Source organism: Protopterus annectens, chromosome 1.part2, assembly GCF_019279795.1.
Source record: "Protopterus annectens isolate FY-2018-M chromosome 1.part2, PAN1.0, whole genome shotgun sequence".
Classification (NCBI taxonomy): Eukaryota; Metazoa; Chordata; order Ceratodontiformes; family Protopteridae; genus Protopterus; species Protopterus annectens.
The window spans coordinates 441,927,308-441,942,195 of record NC_056727.1 but is presented as its reverse complement, the minus strand read 5'-3'; the positions used below and the strand labels follow the sequence as shown (position 1 = coordinate 441,942,195).

Below are 14,888 nucleotides of genomic sequence, written 5' to 3'. Positions count from 1 at the left end.
TGACACAGTTTTTTTTAGACAAACCAGTTCTGAGGAGATCAGAAAGGTTACGCGACCAGTATCAGGGTCAACAACACCAACAAATGCAATACAGGAATGTTTCGTCCTACAGGAAAAATACTCATTACTAAGGGAAAGTGAAATAAACTTGGTAACTTGTTTATCGAATAGTACAGTATTAAGTGAAGGTTGTGAATTGTTCTTAGATAATGATGTTTCAAAGAACAGTGGGTTGTGTAAAAATGGGGACGATGATATAAATTGCACACAGAGTGGTGACTTGCTGATTAACATAGAAGAAAAACCTTCCTGTACAATTATTGTAGATGGAGGCTTTAGTATGTACAATTATACCGGTACTAGTCTTGGTTCAGAATTTGTTGCACTTTTCAAGAAAGGTTTCACCTTTGTTCCTAATTTCAAACATGATATAGGTAGATTATTAATTAATTTAAAAATGTACACTAGATTATTAAACTTAAAAATGTTTTTTGCCAACCAGAACAAGGGGGTTGAACCGGATTTAGGTAGGCTGGCCTTAAAAAGATCTAGTACATTTATACCACCTCAGAATCCTTCTATATATCTGTTTGAGATGTTATGTGAATCACAACTATGTAGAGTGGTTAAAGTATCTACGATTAAACAAGACAATCTTACTAGTACAGAGATTTTGTCTAAAAGAACTCACCACCAATGACAAATATAGAGTCATGAAGCCTGATAAGGGTGGTGGGGTAGTAAGAATGACCAAAATAGACTACATAAATAAAATGACCAACATGTTAGATGATGACGAAACCTATGAAAAAGTAACCAAATTTGAGATGAATAGGGCTTATACTAAGATAGACTGGTACTTTACGATTATTTGATTGAAGGAATGATTGATAAACTTGAATATGAATATCTTACTGTTGAACATCCTGTCACTCCATCAATTTTTGGCATTCTGAACACACACAAATGTGTTAACAATCCACCCTTTAGACCGATTGTTTCAGCCAAAAGTTCAAAATTAGAAGCTATAGCCAGATATATTGATTATTATTGCAAAGATATTCTTAATCATTTCCCCCACATTATTAAAGATTCTTGGCATTGCCTAAATAAATTAAGAATACACAAAATGGAGAACAACATTGATGACACCATTATGGTCACCATTGATGTGATAAATTTATTTTCAGTCATACCGCACAAGTTGGGTCTGGAAATGTTTGAGACAATTTTAGATAGATACAGTGGATTACACACTGTTAAATGTAAACTATTAGTAGAGATGATGGAAATGGTCCTGTACAACAATTTTATGTACATGGAAGGTGAATATTTCAGACAACGCACAGGGGTAGCAATGGGGGCCAGATGTGCTCCCATTAACGCAAATTTAGTACTAGCTCAGTGGGAGACAAAGTATTTTTTCCTCCAGGTTCTGGGCAAAAATATTTATGCCAGATACCTGGACGACATTTTAATTTTTTGGAAGGGCAGCAAGGAAGAACTAAGTGAATTTATATGCTATTTAGGTTCAACATCGACTTTTTTGAATTTTACAACTAATATGCATGAAAAAAGGTGTGAATATTTGGATATAAGTATGTATTTTAATAATAACATGGTTGAATCCAACATTTTTCGTAAACAAACATACTAAAATTCCTTCCTTCATTATGACAGCTGCCATCCATATTTTCAAAAAAAGAACCTTGTAAAAGGTCAGATGGTTAGGCTATCACGTATTATTAGTGAAGATACCAATTTTATTCATGAATTAAAGGTAATGTGCAATATGTTTTTAGATGGGGGCTATCCATCAAACTTAGTTAATCAAATAAAGGAAGAAGTTTTAATGAAAAGAAGTACTGTATATAAACCAATCTTAAAATATGGACTAAATAGAATGTCTATAGACAAGACTGACACAAACAAAAGAGATGTGTTTATTTTACCATTTAATGAGCATTCAGACACTATAGTCCAAATATTAAATGCCACTTGGTTTAGTGTCTTTGCCAATAAAACTGAATACAATGAAATAATAGTGCACTTTCCCAAAGTTACATATAGTCGGGGCACCAATCTTAAAGAAAGTATGGAAAACAATTGTAAGAGCCGGATATATACCAAGTCAAAAATGAGTAAATGTGGTTTTTGTAAAAGTTGTAAATTTGTGAATGATGGACCTTACACTATGGTGCAAGGATATGGAAGATCAATAAAATGTCCGGGACACTGCAATTGTAATACTAAAAAAGGTGGTGTATTTGGCTACATGTGTTTCTTGTCCTGCATACTATGTAGGGAAAACAACCAGGAAATTGAGGGAACACATTTTGGAACATAAGAGGGACATCAAAAATAAAAAGATGGTGAATGCTTTATTTGTACATAGCACTAAATGTGAGAATTTTAAGAGATTTATATTTTTTGTAATTGATAGAATTCCCAATTATTGGGAGAAAGGAGGAGATTATGATAATTTGTTAGAAGCCAAAGAATGTTTGTGGCAGTTAAGACTCAATGCCAGTTGTTCACCTGGCATTAATGGGCATATCTCAATTTCAAGTATTTTAAAACAAAGATCACATTATATTTGATATTTTAGTTCTTTTTAGCTCCTTTTAGTGATAATTAGTTCAAAATTATGCCAATAGTTTTTCTAATGTAGGAACATTATAAGATACTATGTACATACATTTAATTCAATTTCAATTTTATTTTTATTACTTCTTATCAATATACACTAGTTTTTATAGTATTTTTACCTTTACAATGGTATTTTTACTACAATACATATTTATAATATTTAAAATATTTACTACATTATATTATATTATGTTTTATTTCATATTTTACATTTTTATCAAGTGTGTCATATTCTTATTAATTAACAATGTAGAATGATTTTTAAACAAACTATTTAATCAATCAACCAATGATAGGCATTGTGTAATTAAGGATATATGTATTTAACTGTTGTTGCTGAGACATCTGGTTAGTACTCTGAAGATGCCTGTATGTTTTTCAGGGTGAAAGCGCTTAGTAGTTTTATTACACTTTATGTACGTTTACAACGTTATTATTTTTCTCGGTGTATTGTGAGTAATAAAATTTTTTTCAAGTGACCAACTGAGGAGCCTTCGCTATGTTTTACCAGCTTCTAAACAAGCAGGCTCTGAAAAGATCATACCCAAAATGGTGGAACCAAACTGACAACCTGTCCTCAATTTCCATTCTTCCAATAATCACTGTTAATGAGTTTTTTTAAGTGTAACACATGCTTTTTTGTGGAATTTAAACCAAAATTGCATTTTAAAGCCTGCTGTTCTCAGCAGCACGAATGTTTCTGTTATTTTTATTTGTGGGATACTTGGTGCAAGTGTCTCTGTACTTCAGCTACATGCCCGTTACCTGTATTGTCAAACTTATGAGCTGTCTTAGTAGAAATGAATATTATCAAAATATCAGACTGAAAAAATCAAATTTGTAGCCATTCTGTGACAATTTGCAGTCCTCTGACCCACAGATATTAATGTACCTTTGTTACTTCACGGAGCTTAGTTCTGGCAGCAACAGCATCCTCCTGCTCTGTGCTGAGCTGTCTTTCCTTTTCTTCTAGTTGGCGTTTTAAGGCTGCAACTGGGTCACCTTTCTGTGTAGCCTGCAAGGAAAAGGAACAGCACTATCAATTACAAGTAATACCCTTAAAGGGAGAACATCTTTATTGTTTGCAAATAAAGCAAAATGACTGCAGTGTTCAATACATAGAAGATGGTGAAAACTACATCTTTTGGTCTTTAGAATTCTACTTGTTTATTTAGCCAACACTCAGTAATATTTAAAAATCAGGCATTTTGAAGAGCTCATGATGTTTCTTGAAGTTGATACACACACATTCACCCATGTCACACAATGTGGTATTAACTTTACTGTGCTTATAAAAACATTACAAATATCCCAAATGATTTCAAAAATTTTACCAGAAACAGTGGAGTCCAGCAACCGCTATTTCCTGAAACAAAGCATCTGCATTCAAATATATATGATCAACATTACTATGCTAAACAGGAATACTAAACAGGAAAAAATACTGAACAATTGCAATGGCAACAAATAAAGAACACTATTTGGCTATATCTACCATATATACCTCCAAAAATACCATTAGAAAAGAATAGACAGAAAAGTATGATGTACTATGCTAAGCGAAGACTTACTCAAGTGAAAGTAATTCCTGAACAGTATTCAGTGAAGGCTTGGGGGAATAAAAGCCATCACTGAAAGGATTTCTGAAGTAAGCTCAAACACAATTCTGCCCCAAATTACAAGAGACTTTTACTCCATGCTTCCTGCAACAGCAGGCACTGTGGAAGCAAAGCAACTGGACAAAAATACAACTTTGAAACAACAACCATCTCTACTTTTTCTTATGCAGTGGAGAGAGAAAATGAAGTACTCATTATCTGGTCTAAAAGACAGCCCTCGTCCCTTTGTTCTTTAATGTGACTGAAGTTACAGCACTTAGAACATTACCCCAGTCATATTTCTGACCCCAGCTATCAGGTTAAGGTGTGCACACCTCCCACAGATCTCCGGTTTTTGGCTTCTGCTTGGGCTAATGATATCTCTAAAACTACAAAATATGCATGTTGTTTTACCTGGGGAAATATTCCTCTGGCATCCTTCAGCGATGACTGGTATCCATTACCCCAAAGGACAGTAAAACACAGGAAGATAAGTTACCCATTGTAAAGAAATGACATGGCGAACACTCACACCTATGTTACTTTCAGTTGCCCTCCCAGTGGTATCGCGCACAGTTAAGATGCACATGCACAACTACATGGCTGTAGTGTACATTTTCACCTTGAATACATTTTTAAAGCAAGGGCTAAAAGCTATCACATCCCATGGTTATGTGACCCTTTGACTGCCTTGGTCAGGGACTAGTTGGCCTTATGGTAATAAGTGACAGTCAGTCACATTGTCTTCTAAGCCACAAGTTGCTGTCTAACAGTCACTTCATGCTGCTTTACTCATACAAAATGAAAAGAAAAATCCTCAGTGATATATAGTATGGAAAACGTATTTTCTCTTCTTCAGAGCCTCTGGGAAGAATCATCATCATAGTCATAGTCATCAACTCCCCTTTCCCATTTTCTACATGGGTCGGCTTATTGTGTTAACGATCACCATCACTCTCGATTCAAAGCCACACTCCTACCTTGTTCAACAATCATGTCTGACTGTCGCAGCTCTTCTCTCATACCATCCATCCACCTCTTTCCTGAATGCCCTCGTCTCCTCTTACCTTCTTCCTGTCTGTCCCAAATCTTCTTCCCAAGATTGTCTTTTGCTTTTCTGCACATGTGCCCGAATCACTGTAATCTGTTCTCTTAGATCATTTCTCCAACTGGAGCCACCTTGGCTTCTGCTCTTATGTCTTCATTTCTTCATCTGTCCCACAGTGGGCACCCTACCACCTTGTCTCAGGCACTTCATTTCCAGCATATCTCTCGCTTCCTCAAATGCTCTACCTTTACTTCTCAGGTTTCTGCATCATTCAGTAGTACTGGTCGAACAACTGCTTTGTACACCTTACTTTTTATGCCAGCTGGCTGCAGCATTTCTGATTCTAAATCTAATCTCTTCAATCAGACTTCCCTTCTCCTCAACCATCTCTCTCAGATACCTGAAGCCGTTAACCTGTTCCACTATCTTCCCTTCTATCTCAGTTTCTTATGATTTCCCCAATTTGCTGCCATTACCACTGTTATCCATACTTAGTTTCACCCCGTGTGCCTTCAGTTTTGCATTCCATTCCCCTATCCTTTGCTGAAGTTCTTGCTCAGAGTCTGTTTGTAATGCCACATCATCTGCAAACAGCAACTTCATTAACCTGTCCCCTCCAACCTGCTTTCTGCACACTACCACTGGGAACCCCTCTCTGAGACAGACACTGTTCACACCTGAATCACTAGATCTTTGTACAAAGCCTGCACTAATTTTGCCAGTATTTCTGGGACTTCAAACCACCACAGGACTGCTTTCTTGAAACCCTGTCATAAGCTTTCTCCAAGTCTAGGAATGCCCAAATGGACTCTTGCCTCATCCCAAACTTCTTCTCAACCATCTGTTTCACTTACCTCATCCCTAGCTTCTTCTCAACCATCTGTTTCACTGAAAACATCAGGTCAGTTCTGCTGCATCCTGAATCCGAAATGCTCATCGCCCATCTTTCTTTCTACTATTCTGTGTATCTGTTTATCAACGGACATTGCATGAAAGTGCTGTATGAGTAACAGAAGTTTGACATCTCTGTACTGCCCACAGTTGTGGATGTCCCCTTTGTTCTTGTACACTGGCACGAGTATGCTTACTTTCCAGTCATCTGGAATACACCCTTCTCTCAACACTGCTGTTAGTTTACCCTCAAGAGCCATTTCTCCTGTTTCACTCAGAATCTTTATCAGATCTGCTGTGACCTCATTGGAGACTGCTGTGACTTCATTTTCCTTAGTGTTAATCTTACTTCTTCTAGGGTGGGCTCCTGTTCTCTCATTGTAGGCTCTTTCTGGGGCAGTAAGACTTCTGTAGGGTTTTCTTCATTGAGACTGGTGAGCAGGCTGTTGCTGGCATCCCTTATGAAGGGTGTCTGACTATCTTCTTTATCTTTCTGTCTTTGCCTTACAACCTAATATAGTTTTTTTATGCCACCTACCTGATATAGTTTTTTATGCCACCTACTGAGACACTTTCCAATAGCAGGTAGAGTGCCTCTGATGCCCGGCTCTTTGTTACTGCATCTCCTTTCTTAGCCTTTGTTAGCCAACCAGGATTCCTTCCTAGCCTGGTCCATCTTTTTTATCCCCCACTTTTTCCTGCACTCCTCCTTTCTTTTGATTACTTTCTGGACTTCTATATTTCACCACCAGCTTTCCTTATGTACCTTATTTCTATACCTGGCTTGGCCACATATCTGTTCTGTAGTCCTCATACATGCTGTTTTCAGGTGCTGCCATTCTTCTTCAACTGCACCCATTTCCTCCTCTTCTTAAGGTGCTACGGCCTTGAATAATTCCTTGAATTGTTACACTTTTTCAGTCAACGTACAGGTCTTCTGCCTGGTCTCTGCTGACCTTAGAGCCTTCTCTGACTACTGCTTGTAACCGATTGTGACAACCAGTGGCTTGTGCTGTGGACCAACTGTTTCACTGGGTATGACTTTTGCAAATCACTGATTCTACCCCAATGCCCTTTCCTTATTAGGAGGACGTCTGCTCATTGGCCACTCTTGTACGTGATCTTTTAACTCTCTCTTTCTGAACCATGTGTTAGCCACTATCAAGCCATTTACCAGACAGACGTCTAGGATGGCCTCTCCCTTCTTTATTATTGTTGCCCCACCCATGTGGACCCATGCAATCCTCATATCCTGCTCTGTATGTCCCAATCTGTGTATTCAAGTCACCCATTATCAACACCAATTCATGTTGTCCTACTTTATCTAGTAGGTTCTGCAACTGCTGTTTGAATGTACTCTTCTCTTCACTACCACAACTCTGCTGTGGGGCATACAATGACATTATAAATAATGTCCTATCGTATATATCAGGATAAACTATATCCCTAAATGTGAACAAGTACCTTTTCACTCCTTACACTTCCTTATTCTGCCATCTTCACTTACTTCCTTACTGCTACCGAATTCTCTTTCCTGACCCTCTCTAGATATACCATAAGCCTATTTTTCCCTCACTTCATATTGCAATTCCTGTTTACAGACTAACATACCTTTAATTTCTCTATAAAACAGTCAAAAGTTCTCTAAATATTAAATGACTGACGTATAACTTGCATAAATTCTTAACCAATGTTTTTATATTATGTGCAATTTGTTGCAATTATTTAAACTGCAAATGCTTTTGTTTTTGAAGATTGTAAAATTATTGTTCTTAAAATGTTTTATAACAGTTTTAAGCTTTTCTCCCCAGGCCTCTGCTGAAAATAGGCCTCTACACAGTCAGACTTTTCCAGTAATCAAATGTCAATAAATAAACAAACAAGGCTGGAGCCTGATTGACATGAGTCTGCCACCAATTCTGATGACCACAATTCCCACATCATTTCTAGCCTGTCCACCTGAAGTGGTAGACTCTAGATCCCAAGCCAACTGTCTTTGCTGCACTGCCCTTCCATCTTGTCTCTTGGATACACAGGATGTCCATCCTCCCCCATACCATCATGCCATCCACTTCTAAGCCCTGTCCTAGCAGTGAACTTACATTAAGTGTACCAATTGTTAGTTCATGTTTGGCAGATTGATTGGTTTTACATCCAGCTTTTACTCAGAGCTATCCCAGGTAACCCAGGCTGGGCAGTAGCTTACTGACTCAGGGTTGCAGGGCTTTTTGGCAAAAAACACACTTGCCAACAGAGGCACATACATAGGTTTGAGTAGACTGAGTTCTCAGCCCACTTATCACCAGCAAATACCCATGCCCTTTTGGTGACAGTCAGCATGGCTAACTCTACAGCCATATTTTACACCGTCAAGTCGCTAGTCCTGCCACAGTACACAGTCTGATTCATGTTCTCCGATCTTTAGAATACTAGGCACCACAGTAGATGCCCAAAGCAGTTTGTTTATACAACTGAACTTTCTATAGGGTACCATGTAGAATCTGAGCAGCTGCCCACAGCTCCATTCACTATAGAGTTTAAGACTGAAACACTCAGCATGTTTTTTGGAGATGGGAAGAACCACATAGAGACACAAAGAGCACATGCAAACTCCAAACAGGCATTGCCGGAGGTCAGGATTGAACCTTGTGCAAAGGAGAAGACCTTAACCATTATGCCAACTGATCTTCTGGGAAGAATATCAGACAATACATAATTTATACAAAATGACAGTGTATAAACATGTTACTTTAGAATGACAGCCTGTAAGCATGAGATTTAGCAAGCAAAGGTCACCGATGCCATGAACAGCACCTTCTAAGTCAGAAACATCATGTTCACTGAATCTGCTAGCTAAAAGGGCAGACAGGGCAGCATGTTGACAGTAAAAGGTATTATTGTATAGACTGATTCCTCATGGGGTGTTTTGAATGAATCTTTTGTTTTTAATTGGCCAGTGATGAGTAAACATACTGACTTCCATCAAATCATGAAAGGCCAAAGGTGAACTTAGCTGGATAATCTAGATCCAGATCAAAGATGGCTGAAATAAGGCAGGCAAAACCATAAAACAGCCAATCAAGTAAACCAGTGGAACTCCGTAGGCCACAGGAAATCACTTTGCCTTACCCATGACCTTAACAGAAGGCTTTCTGGCAGACAAAAGGGAGGCCCAAAACATTTTCACTGTCTGAATCTTACTATCCAAATCCATAATCTAGAAATTTCAACTCCTTACCTTTTGGGTCATCTTCCGCTCATTTCCCTCCAACATCTCCCTAGTCACTACTAAGGAGTCTTTCCCAAGCCATACTCATTTTATTGTTTTCATTCTCCCAAAGATATGGGAATTGCCACACTAATTCATCTACGAGCACACAGTTTTATATGGCTTTTGTTTTTAATCTAATCTATATCTTTATTTTATAACCCAAAAAGCACTGGAACCACCTCAAAATATTCCACAACACAGGGGAATCTTGTTTCAGATTATAAACTGTATCATTAGGTCATCCACAAACAGTGTTAATCTTTCCTGTACCCCCAATCACTCCCATGCCCTTGGATGTTTGCAGCCAAGATGGTCATTGCTAAATGTTCGCTTGCTCCTTCTCTCAGTATATCTATTTAAACATACACACGCATTACAAAAAATATATATACATACACTGAACTGTTTAGAGAAGTGAGTTCTCAGAGACATTTAAAGTATAACAAATGTATGTTTTGCAGTGAGTTTCATCTCACAGACTGTACTTGTGGAATGCAGAATCCTGGATCCTGTTTCGTATCAATAGTGAAAGTAATCCAACAATGACAAGGCTACTACAAACTGCTAACTACCATTTTCCAGTATTAAGGCTGTTAGCTAAAGAAAAGAGAGGGGAGGCAAGCAAAGAAACAAAAACTGACCAAACAGACTGGTGAATAAAAGGGACCGACCTACACACATCATGACATGCTATTAAAAATCCATTAAAAATCGCCAAGAATATAACTGGAAGACTGGAAGTATGTCAGATGACTAACTTTACACATATTTAAAGAGATCGGATGAGGTTCCTCACCAATTAGGAACTATGAGTAAATGGGAAGGGATGGAATAAATGAATCTGTTTAAGATCCTGGGATGACTAAATCCTGCTGGGTTTAGACCTCATTACAGTGGAGGTAAAACCCCCAAACTCAGATCAAATGCGCCACTCCCTCACTGTATCACGTAACTATATGGTACCGTAATTAAATACATTCCAATAAAAGACAACAGCTAGAAGAAAATAAGGACTGCTAGACAATTACAGTTTTGTTACACAATCACATTACCATGTGCCAGGTATCCTGAACAATGCCAGCCTTGTCCATCAACATCTCGATTAGTCGTTGGGCTTCTCCCTCGCTGAAAGTCATACTGTTTACTGTTTGCAGAAGAGTCTTGTATGGAAGATACAGTGGTCCATCGGTACTGTCAGCAGAATCTATTTAGGGAAATAAGAAAAAACTATAGTCACTAAAGTACAGTCTGAAAACTCGGGTCTACAAGACCTTAAAATGGGATCAACATTAAGGTATTTTTATCAAACAAAAAACGTTACTGTCAAATTGCTAGAGGTACAGTTCAACTCTGTTATTTGTAAAAAGGCTAACAGTACTAGTACAGTAGATTTTAGTTTGCTTTACTATGTAAAGCTCAGAGGTGAATAACTACCTCTGTTGTACAAAGTACACCTACCTCTGTTGTACACAGTACACCTAGCCTATATTACCTGAGTGAGACCAACTAGCATACATATTACTCATCAAGAGTGAACTACATCCACCAACTAAAGATGGATGACAAGTCACAGTAAGCAAGCAGAATGAAGACCAAACTCTAGGTCTAGACATATTAAGGCCTGAAGTTTAATATTACTGGTTGCCAAAAAAGCAGTTACTAGAAAATGGAAATCAAAATCTAAACCACCTGTAATTGGCGTTTTGAATATTTTAAGACGGCTAAAACAACTGGAAGCGGGAGGTTTCGAAAGGGGAAGGAGCAAATTATGTAGAATGGAATTTGTGGAAAAAATACATGGAGGATAATGTTCTAGAGGAGTGGGGGTTAAGGGAGAGAAGGAATTAAGTTGCTATAAAGAAAGAAAACATACATGCGATGTATAATGCATGAAAAAAAATATTTTTTTCTATCAGTCTAAGTGCACATGTGTCTTAAGTGACAAAGTGTTAAAAGAAAAATCTAGATCTGTAAAATGCAATTCATTCACAGCTCACCACAGTAAATTGTGCCATACTGTGTCATATATCATACTGGAAACCATGTGATTTGTCTGGAGGAGAGAGACTGAGCAGCAGTCATAATTAATTGTACCAAACATACAAAACAGAAAACTACACTCCTCTTTGGAGATACTTTAAGCAAATTACAGGAAAATAGGATAGCATCCCAACAACCTCTTCATCTTCGAGAGAGACAGAGATCAACAGTATCACACTCGTGTCATTTTGCCAAGATTAAAATAAACAAAAATTCCTCAAGCTCTACATTCACAGAAGCTACTTAAAATCTCAGTATATCCCAGGCTGGAGGTCACACACAAAGAGGGATAAAGGTAGGGTATTAACTCAGAAGTTACACCCGAGTACTTGTGCAAATGTAACACTTTAAGGTCCACAAATCAGTAGTAAGGCTCCAACAAGTTTACTACATGCAGCCCTGAAGAAAGCAAGTAAACAGTGGAAATGGTTAAAACGGAACTCCTTGAGGGGCAATAACATCAAGAGTGTGTCTGCATCTGAGTTACAGTGCTTAATACACGACCACTTCTGGGTCGTAGTTAGTCCTGTGCTGCCATTGCTTATTTTGCTCCACTACTAGTCAAAGCAACACACAAACACTGCCCCAGATCTACATTACACCCATATCCCCAACGCAATGCATTCTAAGGCCCCTACCAATTCCACTATGAACTAATACTTCCATTTGCAAGTCTTATAACAACCCCTACCATCAGCTGCTGTTAATGCCCCACTAGCTCACATCTTGTTAAATTCTATACTACCATCAACCTGACCCAATACTGCACAGCTTTTCATCTCCCTTTCATACTTTACTCAGTGTGTAACCATGCGCTGGTGTTCCTCTTACTTATAAGAAACGCAGCAAATCCAACTAGAATATCCAAAAAAAAACCACGAACAAAACAGTTGTTTATGAAGCAAATTTTAGTAGCACCAAAACACCATCTGGTACCTTGGCTATGGGTGCCTCTTATGTGCCAACATATGCTATAATCTACAAGGGTTGGTTTGAAAAGTTATTTTTATACAGCACCAGGTTTTATAGAGAAAATGTGGTGTGCTGTACAGAAGATATTATTTATTTGTTTTCATTTGTAAAGGGGACCCTAGAGTTTGAGAAATTTTTGAATTAGTTAAATACGAATAGTCACGGTTTGCAAATTTACCATGAGTATGGAAAATTCTAGGATTCAATTTCTGGACGTAGAATTTTATGTTGATTGTATGTTTAAGATACAATTTAGACCATTTAGAAAGCCCACTGCAGTGGATAATGTTTTGTTCGCTGAGAGTATGCATTCCCCCATTTATTAGATTCATTACCCTTTGGGGAGTTTAAACATATTTTGCGTGGTGTTTTTTGGATGTTCCTCTTACTTAACCAGCTTTCCAACATGCGTCAGTGAACAGGCTGACCTTGGTTGGACATAAATTTACTGGAGGACCAATCGCAGGACTGCCAGTTCATGCCACACGTCTCTTGCACCTCTTTTTCTAATCATCGCCTTCAGTCTTCCACCAAGTCATCAATTCTGTACACACTTCACCAGTATTAGGCCTATCCCATACCCTTTTAGCACTTAAACATACTCCAATAGCATATGGTGCCATAGGCCTTAAGAAATCCAAACAAAAAAACATCTACTATGATCTTCTTGTGAACTTGACAAAGACACAGATAATCTTTACAGGGCGCAGTAATAACTTGCAAGTTGAATGCATTGTGTCTTTGTGGATTTAAAGAAAGCATATGACAGGGTGCCTAGAGAGGAGTTGTGGTATTGTATGAGGAAGTCGGGAGTGTCAGAGAAGTATGTAAGAGTGGTACAGGATATGTACGAGGGTAGTGTGACAGCGGTGAGGTCTGTGGTGGTAGTGACGGATGCGTTTAAGGTGGAGGTGGGATTACATCAAGGATCAGCTCTGAGCCCTTTCTTATTTGCAATGGTGATGGACAGGTTGACAGACGAGATCAGACAGGAGTCCCCGTAGACTATAATGTTTGCAGATGACATTGTGATCTGTAGTCAGAGTAGGGAACATGTGGAGGAGACCCTGGAGAGGTGGAGATATGCTCTAGAGAGAAGAGGAATGAAGGTCAGCAGGGCTAAGACAGAATATATGTGTGTGAATGAGAGGGAGGATAGAGGAATGGTGAGGATGCAGGGAGTAGAGGTGGGGAAGGTGGATGAGTTTTTACTTGGGAGCAACAGTTCAGAGTAATGGTGAGTGTGGAAGAGAGGTGAAGAAGAGAGTACAGGCAGGATGGAGTGGGTGGAGAAGAGAGTACAGGCAGGATGGAGTGGGTGGAGAAGAGTGTCAGGAGTGATTTGTGACTGACTAGTACCAGTAAGAGTGAAAGGGAAGGTCTACAAGAGGGTAGTGAGACCAGCTATGTTATATGGGTTGGAGACAGTGGCATTGACAAAAAGGCAGGAGTCGGTGCTTGACGTGGCAGAGTTGAAGATGTTAAGATTTGCACTGGGTGTGACGAGGATGGACAGGATTAGGAATAAGTATATTAGAGGGTCAGCCCAGGTTGGAAGGTTTGGAGACAAAGCCAGAGAGGCAAGACTACGTTGGTTTGGACATGTGCTGAGGAGGGATGCAGAGTATACTGGGAAAAAGATGCTAAGGATGAAGCTGCCAGGTAACAGGAAAAGAGGGAGGCCTAAGATAAGGTTTATGGATGTGGTGTGAGAGGGCATGCAGGTGGTTGGTGTGACAGAGCAAGATGCAGAGGACAGGAAGAAATGGAAACAGGTGATCTGCTGTGGCGACCCCTAATGGGAGCAGCCGAAAGAAGAAGATAAATTGTATATGCAAAATGGAGCATTTCTTTCCGGGCCTCTGCTGAAAACGGGACTTGTGTCCACTAAACAAAAACAAAAACAAATAAATTATGCAGTGCAATGCATTCATTAACAGAGGTAAGCTTGAGTTTGATGATCAGATGCTATGATAAAAATCTCAAACTGTCTTGAAAAGTAGGAAATGCACCCAGTCAAGCAGTACCAGTGCCAAACTCTGCAACAGTCCTAAACATTTTAACCACAAATCAGCCTAAAGTTATCTTACTAGTGCACACCTGCAGAGACCTCTTGGCATGAGACACGATCAGTGATAAATTGTCAAAAAATAGAAAGATGGTACACTGAGCATTTCAGTAGGAAGTGCATTAATGAGAGTTAACAGGTGGGATCAATGGCAGATCCTCAAAAAAACCCAGAAAATAGAAAATGGAAGGAGACAAACTAAGGTCAACTGTGCTCTGTGGTTCAACCTCACCAAATGAGGATGTGACACTTGGGTGGGTGCAGTGCTTCCCACACTGGCGAGTACCAGGTCCACTAAATCTGAACCCAAGTGTGAACACTATTAACAGAAATACCCCTGATTATATAAAG

General features: G+C 38.8%; 1 protein-coding gene across 1 annotated transcript in view; it reads right to left on the bottom strand.

Moving 5' to 3' along the window:
* RRBP1 (ribosome binding protein 1) overlaps window positions 1-14,888 on the bottom strand; it is a gene marked incomplete in the record, with an annotated part of 1,023,325 nt that overhangs the window by 834,989 nt on the left and 173,448 nt on the right. Inside the window, 2 exon segments of the mRNA XM_044056904.1 lie at window positions 3,542-3,664; window positions 10,510-10,661. Coding sequence (XP_043912839.1) covers window positions 3,542-3,664; window positions 10,510-10,661 — 275 coding nt within the window.